Genomic DNA, 18398 nt, shown 5'->3' with positions numbered 1-18398 from the left:
TTCATCTGGCTATTGTTAAAAGGAACGTTTCTGCTTTATTTTGGCTGGGAAGTGGGTTATGATGAGCCAGAAGAGAACACGCAGCAGGAAGTAGAGAGAGGCCCTACTCACCAAACCACGCCTGCTGGTCTCCTTGAACTTCTATGGCTAAGCCAAAGTCTGCCAGTTTCACAGCTGCTCCCTTGGATTTGCTAGCTAAAAGCAAATTCTCAGGCTTTATTTAGAAAGAAAAAAAAGAGACTGAAGTGAGAACCTATTTTAAGTGACTATTCAAAACTAACAACATTCTGTAAGATTAGGGGGGAAAAAAAGTCATGCACTGTCCTCTCTCCCGGAGACTGTCATTCCTAAATCCCAGGGAAAATATGGTTAGAAAAGTGATTAAAAATTATCATGTGTGCAGGCTTCAGACAGATGCATAAATGTACTAGAGAGATATTGGGCAGAAGAGAGAATACACTTGGGGAGAGATCAAATGAACGGAAGCACCTGTCTTGACCTGCTCACATGCTTCCAAGGGCTGCTGAGGTCCAGACTTGGCCCTGGACATTGACTTAGAAGCCCAATAGAGCACAGACATTTTCAGCAGAAGGAAACTTGGCAAAATGATAACAAGAGTTGGACCAATCTACAGACATTTGGCAAATGAAACTGTGCAAATTAAATCCTAGTTGACTTCAAGAGTTTGGACCCAAATGTAGTCATTTCAATTCCTCAATGTTTCCAAACAATTTCTGTACAAATTTTGGAGTCTTATTCTGAATTACGTATTAAATTGCTGTCTTTAAGAATCTGTTTATTCTTAAAGGCAGAAAGAGTACACTATTTGCCAAATGTTATAGTTAGCTTTTTTTCCCTTATAAGCCAGCTTTTTAAAACATAATTTATATGACTACCAAGTGTGATTCAAAGCATTCCTTATATATTTGTTCTCACATCTTGGAATACTATAAGAAATATACATTTTCATTTTCTTGGATATCTATCATTATTCAAGGACTGATAACTCGGTCTTGGAATAAGGCTGTGTTTATACCACTGTTTCCCAACCAGGGCATCGAGACACACTGGAACTTTGAAAACAGGCATGAGGGCAAAGTTTTAAATTTCCGGGACCACCTTTGTGGATTTTAGGAAATGAAGGGAGAAGATGGTCAGGTAAAGGAGGCTGATTAATACGTACAGTGAAGTCTACCATCCCCAGGTAACTGGATGAACATACAGCTGCATTGGTACGTATACATTTGGGAGAGTAGTTCAACATCGTCTTACCTTGGGCTAAAACCCAGCAAATTAGAGGTGTGCCTCGGACTGAAAGAAGTTGGGAAACAAGGGAGTGTACAAGTGCCAAAACAATTGTCTGGAAATCTAAATATCCAAGTCATTCAAATTGGTTCTGTTTATGTGTTGGTAAACTAATTCAATATTTTTTTTTCATGAAATGGCTACTTTTTTCTTACTGAATTAAGCAATTCTGTTGGTTGTTTTGACCTTGTATAAACACAGCCTAAACCAATATTAAATTTATTAATTAAGCCAGCCATGCAAATTAGCAAAGACTCATAACCAGAACTTGAAAAAATTAGGTTAAATCTATAAGAAATAAGAGAGTCAAGTAAGTTTTAATCAAGTACCAGACTTCTTCAGGCTATTGCTGTTCACTGCCATCAGATTCATCACTACTATGACAATAGGTAACTGTAAGGAAAACTTTGTAATTCTTAGGGCTGCTAGGGCTTTTTAAATTACCTCAACACTAAATACATGATCATTTAATTTGGACACTAGGATGAAGATGTCTCAAGAATATGAAAGATCTCCATGCTGAAATAACCTTTAGTAAAAACCTAACATCCAATATTACTTGGAACTCCGGCTGTCTATTAATGGAGTACAGTACCTAACCATATTATATTATTAGTATTTGACATTTTATTTTCACAACTAAAATTTATGGCCTACTACATTCATGCATTTTCTAATTTAATCACAAAGTGATTTCCAGCTATTAATTTATTAAATAAATGACTTGGAAAAACCACATCAAACTGTAAGCAATAGTTTAATTCTTTGCAACCTTCACATTCAAAAGCACAGAGATGTCAGAGATCTCTGCTAATACACATCTGTCCTAATTTGTCAACCACAGACTCATTCAAGGGAAGAGTTCCAATTACTTTAGAAATCACAATCATTTTAGGTCTCTCAATCAAGTGGTACTGAAGTTTGTTGAGCAAATGCCAGTGCCATCAGTAAATAAACTTTTAAAATATTTAATGTGCTTTTATTCTTATCACTAGATCAAAAAAGGTTCTGGGCAGTGCTGTGTGCATTATGCCCTTTAATACCAAGTATCTGCCAATTCAGAAGAAATGGAACACCTTAGAGTTTTATCATACATGGCCTCTGAATGACTGGGGCAAATACTCATATCTAGAGATGACCTAGAAGACCTCTCTATAGGGCCTTGTGAGTCATCCAGGGAAATAATCCGTCTGGATCAGTGTTTTATCTTATACCCATGAAGACTGTTCAGCTGCAGTTATGTACAGGAAAAGGCAGGGCTCTTTCAGGGTTATTGTGTAGATTTAAAAAATTAATAGAACTAAAATGGCTTCGTGTTTGTATATATCTTTTAAGCAAACTTAAAATATAGATTTATAGAATGCAAATTGAAAAATTAGGATGCTTGCTGACTTTACTAAAGGATTATTTTCTTTATAAGATATTTCATCACAAGATTGTTTCTAATGGCCAGCTTCAATGAAACATTAGAAATAACACACAAATTTGATTTATATGCAACTTTTTGGAATATATACAAAATTTGAATAATCCTGTTATCATGTTCTACCATTTATGTAGCATCCAACTTAAATATGTATTGTACTACAAAAGTTCATTGGTAAGTAGGTTAATTCCAATTCTGAACATCTACAGAAAAGAAGATAATTTGTGATTGTATTTCACAAAAGCTGAAATGGTAGAATCTTTCAGCTAATTAGTGGCTGCTTCCTTAAAAGGATCACCATGATTATCTGCTACTATTCAACTATTTCGATTTTCTAAAGCAATTGAGAAAGGTGAAATCAGAAACACAGGTCTTCCAGTGTATAGCTGACCAGGAGAGAAATGGGCAATATGATGATCTAGAAAAAAGATGAAGAGCTAGGTTTACGTACTGAGACTGACTGTTATTAACTGTGTGAACATGGGTAACTCATAGACTTGGAGCTAATTACTTCTTTCATCTCTCAAATGAACATTATAAACATATTTCTCATAACGGTATTCATGAGATTATAAAATCTCACTGGCTTTTTCACAAGAGCTCTGTCCTCTGTAAGGAATGATACACACATTTGTGATTAGCTATTACACTCCAGTGCAGCTGGCCACGGCAATGTGCAGGACACTGAATATTTGCAATGAATGTTCATAACTTGGGGGATGTCTATATTCCTAAATTTAATGAAATCTGTTATGCTAATCTTTATATATTGAGATTATCTCTAAATTCCTATAATGCAATCACTTTTTAGGTTGGTTTTTAAATAGATTCTACCGACGTTCTCACACACAGGTTCCTTCCCCACCCAATTGCTTCCTAATGATGCAGGATTTTCCATGACATCTGGTCTTAGTGTCAACAACCATTTATAGCATATCAGCTGCAATGAGCAGCAACTGTTGGCAAGTTTTGTTCTGTGCTTCCATACGGATGCAATGGCAATGTCTTTCATTGTGATTTGAGATTTTCTTGAATCTGTTCAAGTACCTCAAAGTACCGAGCCAGGATGCTGGAATCACTTTTACGACTGGGACTGACTTGGGAGATAAAATAACTGAAACCCCTCAGTCTCTAAATGAGGTAGGGAGATCCAAAAAAGATGGAGGATTTGAAGCCAGGTTTCCTGATTTTTTCTTTTAAAGATGTGATACTGAGGAAACTCCTTTGATGGTATAAAAGTGGGTCATTTGCAGAAGATAGTCCATGCAATAGACTGTTGCAAAAAAATCTGAAGTACTCAAAAATATTTACTACCCATATCCAAATAAAACAAGAGGGAAACCTTATGAAATATGAGCCATAGTTTCAATCTCATTTCTCAAAAATCTCACAAATACATCATGAGAATTTCTAAATTAGTGTGATCTTTATTAAGGAACTGAGAGGGCAAAGGTGACAATCATCCTCAACATCAGTCACAGCACAGATTTATCTGTGCACGTATGTGGGTGTCCAGCCAACAAAACTCAAACATTAGGAATTTTTATGTGTAGTGAAATCAGGTGTGTTTTATTTTTATAGCTTTGTTGTTTATGAAAATCATAAAGCAGCCAGTTATTAGTTTTAGCACTCTATATTATTTCTTACATTTCTTTAGATAATAGTTTTTAAGAATGGAAATTGACTTTTTAGATTTCCTTCTTCTACTGGAGAGTATGTTATTCCAACATGAAGTTAAGCATTCTGTGCTTTGGTGTGTTTTCAGTCACTTTTCCTTTCCCAAAGAAGGTGTGAACAAAGCTCCTAAACTGAGTGAACTGAAAAGCTTGAATATCAAGCTCACTCATGCACATGGCAGAAGTTCTTTTGTGCACATGGTACAAGTGACTTTTGCTTTTATTTTTATATGGAATGGATGCTTGAATTTATGTACTTAGCACAGGGAGTTCTCAGCGGACGCATTGTGCTGTAAGTCTGTGATTAGGAAGTACTATTCCTATCACCATGCGCACATGAGCAAGTTCATAAGAGTCATCTGTTTTCCATTCCTGTTTTCTTATTTACTCTACATTATCAGCACATACTATCAGCACTTACCAAGGGCACACACTTCTACACTATTAGCCAATACTTGTCTGAAAGAAGCAGAGCAGAATGCAACCACAGTGGGTCTGTGCCAACTACCTACTGTTTCTCCATGGCCTGACACACTGTTGTCAGGTTCAATAAAGAAACACAAGAATGACCAATGAATTACAGAATTTATCACTTACATAGTTTGTGTCTAAGACACCTAGACATGCTTTATACACAAATGATAAGTTCTTTCAACTTTTATCTGAGTTTACTTCTGAGAAAAGTGGAACAATTGCAAGTTTATAATTATTCAAAATGTAGATTCACAATTTGATAGATCTACTACTAAAGAGGCTTTACTGAACGCATGTCATATTCCCCCAGAAATTAATTTCTTTCTTCTCTGGTCTTTAATTTTATTCCTATATTTAATTTAATTTTAAAATCCCCTCCAATCTCCAAAATTACTATCTTCATTAAAATCTATTTTCTCTCGGGGCGCCTGGGTGGTGCAGTTATTAAGCGTCTGCCTTCGGCTCAGGGCGTGATCCCTGCGTTCTGGGATCGAGCCCCGCATCAGGCTCCTCCGCTGGGAGCCTGCTTCTTCCTCTCCCACTGCCCCTGCTTGTGTTCCCTCTCTCGCTGGCTGTCTCTATCTCTGTCGAACAAATAAAATCTTAAAAAAATAATCTATTTTCTCTCTTTGCCCCTTCCCTCCCTTTCCCCTTTTCCTCCCCCTCTCTCCTATCCATCCATTGATCTAATGATTTTTCCATTAAATAACATCGTTTTTCAGGAGGTAGGCTATGGAAAAAAAAAAAGAAAAGAAAACCAGCATTCTCTGCCGAGGCAGTTCACAGGTGTTGATGTATTGCTAAAAGACTGTTTTATGTATGAAGCCTTCTACACAGGTGCTCTTCACGAAGTAGTCAGGTAAGCATTGCTGATGTACCTTGAACTGAAGAAATCTTACTATTTTGTGTGAAATATATGATCAAGCAGAGCTATAAAACTGTCTCCTTTGACGTACTTCTGTTCCCTGATTCACAGAAACTGTATTCTTCAGGCTGTTACATGAGAGAATACATCTGATTTGATATCCCTCTATTTCTTGTGACCTCAGGAGTTGTCACTTGTTACTGCCACCTCTTTTTAACCTAATATTTTTCTGGATTCAGTTTTCGTCTGATGTATTTCTTTTTTTTCTGGGAGGGACAGCATTGATACATATTTTTTAAAATGATCTTTAATTCAGTAGCCTGCAGGTTCTAGCCACACAAGGTTTGTTCTTATTTTGCTGTAATTTATGCCCACATCTCTGATAGAGCCTCAATAAGTGCTTAAGAAATATTTGAATGTTTGTTCCTCTCTTTTTATACCTGAGTTTTCAATTATCAGCTCACAAACACTCAACACTAAGTTACAGTAATCTACTCTTCATAAACAATCTATTTTTAGGCACTCCAGACTGATTGTCTTGATGTGGCCTAAATCAAATGTGGCAAATGCATTTCATTCTTCTCTATGTCTCATTTTCCAAAGGCTGTGACCAATGCCACTTTACTGATTTCCTAAATAAGAAATGTTTTTTTTGGACAACTATTAACAAATTATGTTGCACCCCCCCAACTCCATACTGCATCTTAAACATAACTTAAGCTTATTCTCTTATTCCTAATAATGCAGATTTTGTACAGCTCTGAAAGATCCATAAGCAGGATTATTTTAATCATTGGATTCACTAAACTTAGAACTATTTCCTAATTCTTAATGTTGCTGGCAAAATTACTTTCTCATCATTGTTTGACCTATTTTTTTTGGCCTTTATAAAGTTTTTTATTTATCCAACTAATGAACTGAGAAGTGGTAGCAATTAAGTATGCAGACTCTGGAACCAAAATGCTTGGGCACAAATCAGAACTTACTAGCTGAGCAACCATGAATAAGTTCTTTCACTCATGGTTGCTAAATCTCTCCTTATGCAACATGGGGAAGATCAAAGTGCCTTCCTCATAAAGCTGTTGTTAAGATTCATATGATAACACAGTACAGGATACATGGTAACTGCCTGATAAATGGTAGCTATTAGCATTTTTATTACTAACGTCCAGCCTTGATCCAAATCCTCTCAAAGACGAGAGTCATATTCCTGAACTATAGTACTATAATTATGTCACCACTGCTAGATACTCCTTAATACTGCTTGGATTGGACACTGGATTCACCTTAGACAAAGGTTTGTGTATCCACTGGATACTGCCTGGTTGTGACTGATGTGCTTCCTTTACGCTAACATCCCACCACATGGAGCCTTCTCCTACTGCTTGTTTCTGGGACATCCTCCAATTGTCTGCTGTGCCTCAACCTTGTCTCTAGGTTCTTATAATTTTCCATCTGGTGGATTCCACTGTCTACTACTATTATGTCTACTAAGCTCTCAAGAGTGGTAGTTATTCAAATAATGATCTTAATGCTGTTACTGTATCAAAGAGTGATACTTATCCTCTTTATTCAATATTAATTAACATACACAAAACCTATTTTATTCAGCGATGCCTTTTATATTATAAATGTGCTTTTGATTGACTTTCATTCATTCCAAAATTGAAAGCATATGCCACAAGTATTTACTAGGTATAAAGTCCTATATTAGGTACTGTGGAGTAATACAGTATTTATTACATGTAGGTACAGTAATACAGCTATTGTTCTAGAAGAGGCTTACAAACAAAATGTACAGCACTCATTTGCTTATAGGTGCCTTTAATAATGAAGAACATAACACTTCCTGTGGTTTTCTCTCAGTGATATGGACAAATTAAACTGTGCATCAAACATCTGTATTATATATGAATTAATATATGAATCAGGATATGGAAACAAAATATATGACTTAAGAATAATGAGGGCAAATTTTTGTTTAAAGCTTGGTAATAAGAAATTTTACCAATCCTGTTCATTTTATATACTGGCAAATGTGCTATTATAAGCAGTATACTTATCAGATAAAGTATACATGTGGGTATAAAAGATATAAAACAAAGCCAGGGATTTGGCACACTCAGGGTGTGTGTCAAATGCCTCTAATATACTCTCTTAGTATGTTATGAAATGGCCTATTGAAACATGCACCGAAAACTAGACTCAACTGAAGTCTGTTCCAGTCAGCAATCTGACAGAAACCAAGAGAATTACAAAAACTGTAACAATCTCTATGCAAAGCTCTCCCCTATCCTCTCCTAAAATCAGAATCAGAATGGAGAACAAAACACTTTAATCCCTTGAAAGAAATCTGATGGATGATTCAGCAGGTTATTTCTTTTGGTTGTTAGCCTCCCTAAAAGTCACCTGCCTGAGTTTTTAATTAGTCAATTTAGCTCATATGTCAGAAAATAGATTTTCTTCTCAGCCCACATCCTAGGCCCACTGCCATCTCTGATTAAAGTTCCAGTCTTTGAAGAGCTCAGCTGAGTTTGAACACTTTCAGAAGTCTAATATCATGACCTCACAAGATATATTTTAAAGGTCATGTAAGAGAATTCACATTTTTCATCCTTGGTTTTTAGAGTATACTTATATAACATGGAGTAAAATATCTCAAATGATAAATTTCTTAGAATATGTAATAAAATAACATAAATAAATGTGTATGTCCATATATATTCACTTAAAAAGGAAAGTAGTACCGTGAGTTCTGAGAACAAAAAGGGGCTCTCTACATGGCTGGTAAGGAATTCTTGAGGTGATTGCCAAAGATATGAATTTTTAAAGGAACATATTGTTTTTCCTTAATCCTGAGGGGTACATTTGGTAAAGTGTTAGCAGATGCACACAGTCCTATCTTGGCTCTCAAAAAAAAAAAAAGCCATTAACCATGCCTTTGCTTTTGACATTTAAAGCTCTAAGACTCAAACTGAAATCAAAGGAAAATTCCAGAAACCTAAGGCAATGGTTTGCTTTTAAACCACATCTTCAAATAACTTGTTGTGGATCCTTAGAGATACACTCTACTAGAGCATATTAAATGAATGGAAACTACAGATTTATCATAATTAGAGAAGTCTGTACATGAGAAACCAGCCCAGGTCTTTCCACCGAACACATACAGTAGAAGACATTGCCACCTTTGTGGCACCTTTGTACTAATGCCTGTATATGGATGAGGCTTGAAACAAAGAATGACAACTATATAGTACTTACATTTGCTATTTTGCCCACCCAGGTGTTTCCTTTAAATTTCTAGGCCTTCACTATATCTCTGAAATTCCATGAGTGAAACTAGACTGCTGAAAGAAGGGGACAGAAAGTGAAAGAGTAGTCTCCTTCCGAACTATTTAATTTCTAAATGATCTAAACATTTCTCATCCTCAATGGTATCAGAAACTAAGTGGAGTCTTAAAAGTATTAGTACATACATATGTTATATAAATATTATCTTATAATAAAATTTGTTTTACTTTTTTCCTTTCTGTTTTAAAAGGCACTAGTATCTTGCTACCTAGGAATGTAAATCAACAAAGAACCAGGAAGCCTCAATGTCCAACGAATTCCTGGGACTACTGTTAAGGGAAAGACTTCAGAGCCCCAAATGGAGGTTCTTTAACGCCAAAAACCTATTTAATAACTTTATTCTCTTTATAATTTTCATAACTATTTACATAATATTAGGTATACACAGTATGACTCTAAAATAATATGTTTGATCAATATCCATAGAACAGGTTTAGAAGGAAGAAGAGATCGTCAGTCCTATGCAAAGTCCCATTAAATGCTATATTCTTAGGAGGGAGGAAATATAGCAGACTATTTACTGTTAATTGCAGGACATTATTCCTCTGGATGAAATGGGATTTATGTGAATCTCAAGTGTGGATGAGAGGAGATGAAATAAGAGACTGCGGTGACAGAAAGTGTTTTCGTAATGTATTGGAATGAGTCCACACAACTTTCTTGCTCATATTTTTGCCTTTACAGGCATAATTGCAGCTGAACAGTCATTAGGAATTGTGTGGTGGTTTATCTTCTCCAACGGCATTACTCACCTTCAGGTCCCGATGGACTACGCCCATCTGATGGCAGTGTAGCACAGCCTCCAGGATCTGCTGAATGCAATGACTGCATGCAAACACCAGGGGGCGTGTGTTAGTTCCAAGCTTACACTCACTGTCTGTATACCCTCAGAGAGACTGGGTTAAAGTGCAAAACCAGCAGACAACTGGGGTTGTGTTTTACCATCTTCAGTAATGTAAACATATTGCTCAAGTAGAGTGACTACTACCTCAGAGCAATCAGTATCTTGCCAGATGTGAACGAAAACGTGGATCCACTTGATCTAGAAAAAAAACCGTCTTAAAAATATTTAATTCAGTAGCTCATTTCCTAGTTATAAATTCTTATAGGAAAAGAACTGGAATGCAAATAAAATGTTTACAGCTGTTGTGGTCCACCTCCACCCCACATAAAAAAACTGTTTCCCCATTCCCTCCCACTTTTCTAGTATCATTCCAAAGCTGTCACTTTAGCAGTCAAGACACCATTAAGGTTAAATTAAGATACGTAATGAATTTTTGATAAATCATTAACTTCTTGTGCTTTAATTTAGCTGGCAATTATTATCTCTTGCCTGAGGGTTCATCAGACTCAAATGGAGCAATGTGTAGCCAGTTGTTTTGCTACAGCAACCCATGGTCTCAGAACAGAAGTGGTGTTTAAATCTACAGGCGGACATACATCACAGGCCAAGTTTATCTCCAGCAAATGCTGGACATTTCAGGAAAGCCTGCCCCCAAACCGCCTCTGGTAGTTTACTGCTTGGAAACTTGACAGGTTGTGTTCTTAATGTTGTCCTTCCCTTTTTGCTATGATGTATATTTAGCCTGTAGATGAGCAAACTGAAAGAGGCATCATGCATTATCATTTCATCATGTAGTCATTTTAGGGGAAAATTGGGAAAGGCAAGGGAACCATTTTAAATACCCACCCTCTGCCCTTTCCCCAGAAATAAAACCAAAAAAAACCTCCTTTGATTCAGATTTATGGACTCCATATACTGACCTTCAGGTCCCTGTGAACTATGCCATTTAGGTGACAATGATTTACACTTTCTAGAATCTGCTGTATACAATGACTGTAAAGATACAAGGGCAGAATGGAAGGGAGAACATTTTAAAGGTACATAATCACATTGAATACAAAATAAAATGAAAGTTAAACTGAAACAAACAAACAAACAAAAATTATATTTTTTCACAACATATTTTTTTAGCTTTACACTGGAATATAATAATGTTGAATAAAGCTAATTCTGGTTCTAACAAAAATGACATCCAACATAGAGTTTGTGACATGTTCAGACAAAACAATTTGAGCTGTGTTTTTTTTTTCATTGCAAATGTACAAATTAAATCACTTGTATACAGAAGTCAAAATTTCCATATTCAAGGAGAAAAATTTATAAATATTCCCATAATGTTCTGGGAACATTCTTCAGCAATGTAAAATTTATGGGTATTTCTCATACACATCTAAACTGTTTAAAATCTGAGGTCACAATTAAACATAGGTGTTGAAACAAGAGGGTAAACACAGATGAAGTGGCAGGTGAAACAAGGGTTAAAAAGAATGGAGGGGCACATTTATCATTTTGACTTAGAAATGGTGCTTCTTGTAGAATATAGTAAGAGGAAAACTAATGCATGTCTCCAATAACAGAGGGAGAACTTCAAGTAAACCCATGACATAAAATAAACCCCTCTTCAGGATAGGCATACTCTGAGGAAGGGTTAGGAACTTAAAAAAAAAAAAAAAGGAATTTTAAAATCCCCTGGAACACTGGTAATTGTTAGATTCCATACACCTCAGTGAAGGAAAACTTTCCTTATTACTATGTCAAAAAGCACAATACTATTCTTATTAAAAGCTCCTGATGTCAAACAGACAGCTAATTAAATCAGAGGGATAAATCATTGATTGGCACCTGTAAGGTCCCATGAGCTGTCATCTGACATAAAATAAAACAGATCACACTGACACGTTTTGTACAAATTTACATTTGTACGACTCAAATGCATGTTATGTACTGAGCTACGTTCATTAACAAACACTTTAATAAGGACATTTTCAATCATTTAATGTACAAAATAATATTACTCCAAAGTAAATTCTTAAATTATAAAGGTAATCACCATCCTATTTCTTACAATGTGAATGTAAAAAAGTGATCAAGGTTATGATTTTCGAGGTCCAACTCCATAAAGAGTCCCACTAATAGAGCTAAACATTGGTTGCTTTTTGACAATATAGCTTATTTGAGTGTTCGTAATTATTTTTTAAATACTATGACTTCTTTTTCCTTCACTTTGTACTACTTTATATATTTCACTTTCTCTTCTCAAACCACAGATATAAATCATTAGACTTAATGAATAATGCAAAGTAAAGTATACAATAATTCATATTAAATGATCTTCATCATTTTTTACTAGTGAGAATGGATTCAGTTCTTCAGTTCTTGAGGACCAGTAGGGAAAAACTTTTCTTTATGTTTGTACTTGGGAAGAGAACGTTCCTTCTCCTTCATTTTGTGTGGGACCTACCCTAAAAAATATTTTCTTCTAGTGAATTCCAAAACCTAATATAAACATGCATATAAAATGATCCAACCTATAGGGTCTCCCCTGTTATCTATAGGGCTCTTCAATAGTGAAAAGTTTCTATTTTTATTTCAAATAACACTTTTCAAACACAATGACCTGTTTAACATAACTTTAAAAAGCAAAATAAATGTAATTCCCTAACTTGTTAACTACCTTGATTAAAATTATTACTCTCTCTGGGCAAGTGGGCAAATAGCTACTCTCAAGGCTGTTCTGAAGCCCCTTTTCAGGGCCCTAACATGAGAATTGGGGTGAACTGAGCAAGTGATGATTCACTCATAATAGTATAAATGACACGGAAATGTCTACTTGACTTTGGCAGTAGAAATTCCACTAAAAAATTAGAGTGTAGTCATGTACAGATACCATTCATGGAATGTCATAAACCGGCATAAAACCAAGAAGATTAATTAGAGATTTGCAAGTGAGCCTGGGTGTGCATGTGCTACTTTGAAGGGATGGGGAGGGAACCTACCATCAGCTGATTATGTGCTGAGTGCAAGCTACAGTGGGATTAGCAAGCTTTAGGAAGCTCTGAAAGCATTAGAGAATGGGGGCAGACAATAAGTAACCAAATTTTCATAACATCTCATTTACATTGTTAATAATGAGTCCATTGCTCAAGGCCAGATCTTTCAAATCAAGTGCCAACTACTGAATATGTATAAAGAAATGCCAAGGAAAACTAACATAATACAGTCTAAGTAATATCTAGGCAAATAAATTAATGTCACTTCACTCCAAAAAGGTTGCCTTTGTGTAGCCTAGGAAGTTTCAAATGAGAGAAAATGTATAGCCATTGTTAACCTCTGTAAAGATGATGCCAATTAACAAGGTTGGGAAATCCTTTTGAATCCTCTGAAATATCCGAATAAATAATTTTCACACGAGCGTTCCAAAAGCCATCCTGGCATTTCCAAAGACTTAAACAGCTAATAATGCTTTAAGGAGACCACTGGGACTTTTGTAGTCTGTTTCTTTTTATGGTCTCTGATTAAACATGGGCTGTTCAGTGAAGCTTTCCGTGATGATGGAAATGCTCTATATCTGCTATGTCCAATTGGTGGTCACTGGCCACTTATGGCCACTCAGCATTCAAAATGTAGCTACTACAACTGAGAAACTAAGTTTTTTATTTAATTGTAATTAACTGAAATTAAAATAGCCATGTGTTACTAATGGCTATCATACTGGGCAGCTCAGTATCTAGAGGCCAGAAGATCTGAATTTTTGCTCTCTTCGCTTAAAAAAGTACATTTCTTTAGCAGGAGTCATTCCAGGTATAGATTTTATTATTTATTTTTAAAAGACTAACTGTAGATGCTAGATAATAACAAAGTTTAGACCAGATTCTAGTTTTGTTTTCCCCAAACGATTATCCTGGAAATCCTTAAGAGAGAGAATAGCAATTAAGAGGGGCTCATCATAAGAAGTTGCCCAAGATGGTATTATGAGAGTCTCATAAATACTAGGGGTTATGATGCATTTGTAAAGAGATTTATTGAACAAGTGTCATTTGAATGTTGAGTCGTGTATCTTGCCCCCGGGCAAGTCACTTACCTGGCATCAGCTTCACTGTAATACTCTCTCGCCACTATGTCTTCAAACAGTTCACCTCCAGTAACTCTGTAAAGACAAACAAGATACTGACATTAGAAAAGAAAAACAAAAAATATGCATCAATGGATGTGCGCCAAGTTCATGTAGAATTTTTGTTTTCAGGTTACTTTGAAAATTACAAAACAAAGTGTTATAAAACATTACAAGACTTACAGTTTTCATAACAATCTATATTAATCTAAACGTTTCCTCTTTTCTACATGTTTTTGTATTGCTAGATCCCGAGGACACAATTTTCTGTATAACATCAATATATTCAGTGATATTTCTTATATAAAATAATCTCTATGAAACTCTTCATTTTAGTTCTCCAAATATTAACTAAGGTCTGATGAAGTGTGTGGAATAGTTCAGAAACATTTTCTGACAATAAGAGATGATTACTTTCCAGCCTGTAGAGTATGTGTTTGCAGGTTGTATCTCTCTGGAGGGGCTTGTTTTTTAAACTGCAATAAACATGCCTTTATGGGCTAGAGGTGGCCTTCCAAAATACATACCACTTTTGGGCTGAGTGCTAGCTAGATTTTCTTTGTAAAGCACTCCGATTTCCTCTACGCTCCATGTTTTGCCAGTGAACACAAACCTAGGGCTTTGGAAATGTCCCTAGAAGGCAGCATTGATCCCTTGCCAACTAAGAAGCCATATCTATCTTCCATCTTTAAGTGAAGACTTTCCCACAACTCAGCAACTGGATTTAGTTACTCTACAAAGTACATTCAAACCAAGGGTTTCAAGGTTCTCTATATAAGTAGATATAACTATCTTTGGGATCCATTTCTTCTCCAGCTCCAAAAGACTGCTGTTCTGGGGCTAGAATTCCCTAACCAGTGATTCTCTGGCTTAGGCTCCCCCCCCACCCCAATACAGTTTTTAACATAATATTTTTTTTAGCAAAATTCAAAAAATATGGAAGTGTACCAAGTACTTTCTTATCTCTCAACCCCAATTCCACTCTCTGGAATAAACTAATTTTAACTTTATGTATATCCTTTCAACTTTGTGTGTCTTTAAACATACTTGCTCCCTTGTAACACAAAAAACACATTTTTTTTCTCACAAAAGTAGAATCATGCAATATATACAAATTATTAGGCTAATTGTGTTTTTCATTTCACTTCAGGTCATGGGCACCATTTCATGTCAGAACATTTTCCTTATTTAAAATAATAGAGAGATACATTTGTGTGTATGAGGACAGGACAAACTACCTTCCACAGTGGTTGTACCCCCAATGTTGTGAAGGTGCCCAATTTTTTCCATTTAAAAAAAAGTTAGAAAAAAGTTATTGCATGTTAATATTTCTTGATTATTAGCAAAGTGAACTATTTTCTCATGCATTTATCTATCAGCCATTTCTTCCTCTACTATGATGATATGGCTTGATTTTGAGAGGAAATTTCAGCTTTGGAGCTTAACCTTGTAATAGCTAACATTTGCTTACCATGTGCTACACAGTGTGCTAAGTATTATATTAACTCATAAATCCTTGCAATTATTGGCTGAGATGAGTTTTACTACTAGCTCAGTTTATTGATGAGAACATGGAGGTATAGAGAGTAACTTGCCCAAGATTACACAGACTTAAGTGGCACAGGTGGGCCATCGGTTTCACAGCCCCTGCTCTCAATCCGCACACAATGCAGCCATTCCAATAATTATACTGTCAATCTTTCCAAAGTTTAGAAGGCATGAGTCATTTGAAAAAGCACTGGGTGAAGGTATAAAGCTTAATGTATGTTCATTATGGAATGGGAGATAAAATTACTCTTAAGATATCTTTTTTAAAAAATTTTTCATTTGCTTTAATAAGTTCTAAAACATCATCAAATGATAACATGTTCCAGAGATGACCAGTTATTATTTTCTTCTGTATTTTCCCTTCCTAAAGGAAAAGAGGCAATACTAAAAACTTAATGTGTCTGGATTGAGCACTGGGGTTTTTTTTTATTTTAATTTTTTTTATTATATTATGTTAGTCACCATACAGTACATCCCTGGTTTCTGATGTAAAGTTCGATGGTTCATTATAAGGGCACGTATTGCATGGTGCACTGGGTGTTATACGCAACTAATGAATCATCGAGCACTAGGTTTTATACACAAACAATGAAGCATGGAACACTACATCAAAAACTAATGAAGTACTGTATGGTAACTAACATAACATCATAAAAAAATAAAATAAAAACTTAATGTGTCTGAAAGTTTATGCAACTTTGACTCTTCTTTGAGCATCCTGGATATTTATAAGACCTTTAAAGCTGGACTCATTATTTTCAGTCCTACATATAAAATGTGCCTCTAAAATTATTTAAAGCTTCATATGGGCTTGTTCTGAAAACCATGGTTACATGTATATGTAATTTCGCTTAATAGCTCAGCTAGTTTTTATCCCCAGTTAGAATAACAATAATGCAATCACATAATGTACCTGAGATAAATTATAATACAAAGAATTAAGCATTACATAGAAGGTACTTCCAACAAACCCATTATCATCCCTATAATGATTATAACAGTTTTGTGGGTTTCTTCCTTTGAACGAATGTGACTAAGTTAAATATGATATATACCCACATTTATCTTTGTTTTTGATTATAGGTACCTAAAGAATCTATATTACACAAAAGTGTGGTTTGTAAAGTGTTTAACAAATATTGATTAAAAAGCTGATGGCTAAAAAAAAAAAAACTTATTGCCATTAATCAAATTCCTGCCTATAGTAGCTCCTTATGTATACTGTATATTCCAAGAGAACTGTCATGCCTTAAATTACTGGAATCACAACTTACTCATCTTTGCTACCACAGCATCTAACCCATAATATTTGCTCAATTAAGGAGTACTAAAGTAATGATACATGAATTAACCAAGTGAGAAGATCATGCTGTCCATTTGCTCTAAGTCTGGACTTCACGTGCATTTAAAAAGGAAAGAGAAAATATTAAAATTTGGCTCTCTATGGCAATAGGTTTTATTTCTAGGTGTTTGTATTGAAGAAGAATATTAAAAACTCTTGGGGGCTAGCATTCTGGTAATTTTCAATGAACTATTCTAGCTGTTAAAGAAATTTAAGGTGTACAGAGTTTTATGTTAAGCATCTCTGACAGCACTCTTTCTCATTTTCTAACACTCATTCTTCCCATTATTTAAAAATATCCTTGCGCTAATGAAACCATTTTATCATTTCTGTTATATGTATAATAAATGTCTGGAAAGGAGAAAATGGAGTTCTAATAGAACATGCTGCCTTGAAGATAAACTTGAATTTTCTAACTTTAACACATTTCTATACTGACATTACTGTTTAATGGAACACAAAATTAAGCAGTAGTTACTACAGATTTTTAAAAAAAAATTTTAGCGTTGCTATGTAAAATTTCATACGAAATCAAATTAAATCAGTCTCATGAATAAACTGTTAATTAACTAAGTAGAGATTTTGTGAATAAATTAATGTTGGAGTTCTTCTATGATATGAAGCATATCAATTATATATCTGAAGCATTAATTACCATTTATGAATCTCTAGAGCATTAGGGCTTCCAGGGAAAAAATAAGATAATCCTAGAATCATGAAAAGATGAGATTTTACATATCAAAAAGATAAATACTTTTGTTGCTATTATTGTTATTTATAGGGATGTTGATTCATTCTGTGTTATCCAGCAGAATGAACTATTCTTTTCTTCCTAGTCTATATATTTATATCAGAAATGGTTGAAAGTAGTTTCATATTGAATGAAACATTTACAAAATTTCAGAAGGATTACAGCCTTGACTATGAGGCTAAGCAGACAGAGTCCAAAACTGGGCTTCAGAAGATTAAATGGTACCACATTAACTCAAGAACCAGCAATGACATAGTGACTAGAACCACTGCCAGAGGTGGTGAGGGGAAATCCAGGAAATCTCAGGATGCAGCCAGGTTGGAAAACAGTAACGAGCAGAAGGGCCCAGCTAACTCACAGTAGGAGGCAATCTCACCAAAGCAGGGCCAGGAATGTCCCCTGGAAAAAGAAGCAATTCCTCCCAAACACTAAGTATAAAGCTGAAGAACAAACCCAATGAGTAGAAGCCACCAGACCTGTAATCCAGGGCTCTGAGCAGACTCTCTAGAACACTAGGGCTTCCAACATTAGCTGAAGTCATGTTAGCAAAGAATCACTAGTCAGATTTTTATCAAAAAACATATCATATGCTGCCTTGCATTTGGGTGACAGGCATGTCTTCTAGTGACCTCCTCCAAGACAGAAGCTATGCTGATGATGTGCTCATCTACTACCTTCACGGTGTCCAATACACTGCCTTCTATA

General features: G+C 35.4%; 1 protein-coding gene across 16 annotated transcripts in view; it reads right to left on the bottom strand.

The window, feature by feature from the left end:
- The window catches only part of CAMK2D (calcium/calmodulin dependent protein kinase II delta), a 308625-nt gene that overhangs the window by 71439 nt on the left and 218788 nt on the right, over positions 1 to 18398 (bottom strand). For 10 of the 16 annotated variants that reach the window (XM_034671307.1, XM_019803402.2, XM_019803407.2 and 7 more), the window contains exons 5-7: positions 14023 to 14088; positions 10862 to 10934; positions 112 to 214 (exon numbers count right to left, since the gene is read on the bottom strand). In XM_034671307.1, coding sequence (XP_034527198.1) covers positions 112 to 214; positions 10862 to 10934; positions 14023 to 14088 — 242 coding nt within the window. Of the gene's footprint in view, positions 1 to 111; positions 215 to 9849; positions 9923 to 10861; positions 10935 to 14022; positions 14089 to 18398 lie in introns of all 16 variants that reach the window. The other 6 variants (XM_019803409.2, XM_034671311.1, XM_034671306.1 and 3 more) reach the window with 1 other exon arrangement.

Source organism: Ailuropoda melanoleuca, chromosome 11, assembly GCF_002007445.2.
Source record: "Ailuropoda melanoleuca isolate Jingjing chromosome 11, ASM200744v2, whole genome shotgun sequence".
NCBI lineage: Eukaryota > Metazoa > Chordata > Mammalia > Carnivora > Ursidae > Ailuropoda > Ailuropoda melanoleuca.
This window is presented reverse-complemented; position numbering and strand designations above follow the sequence as displayed.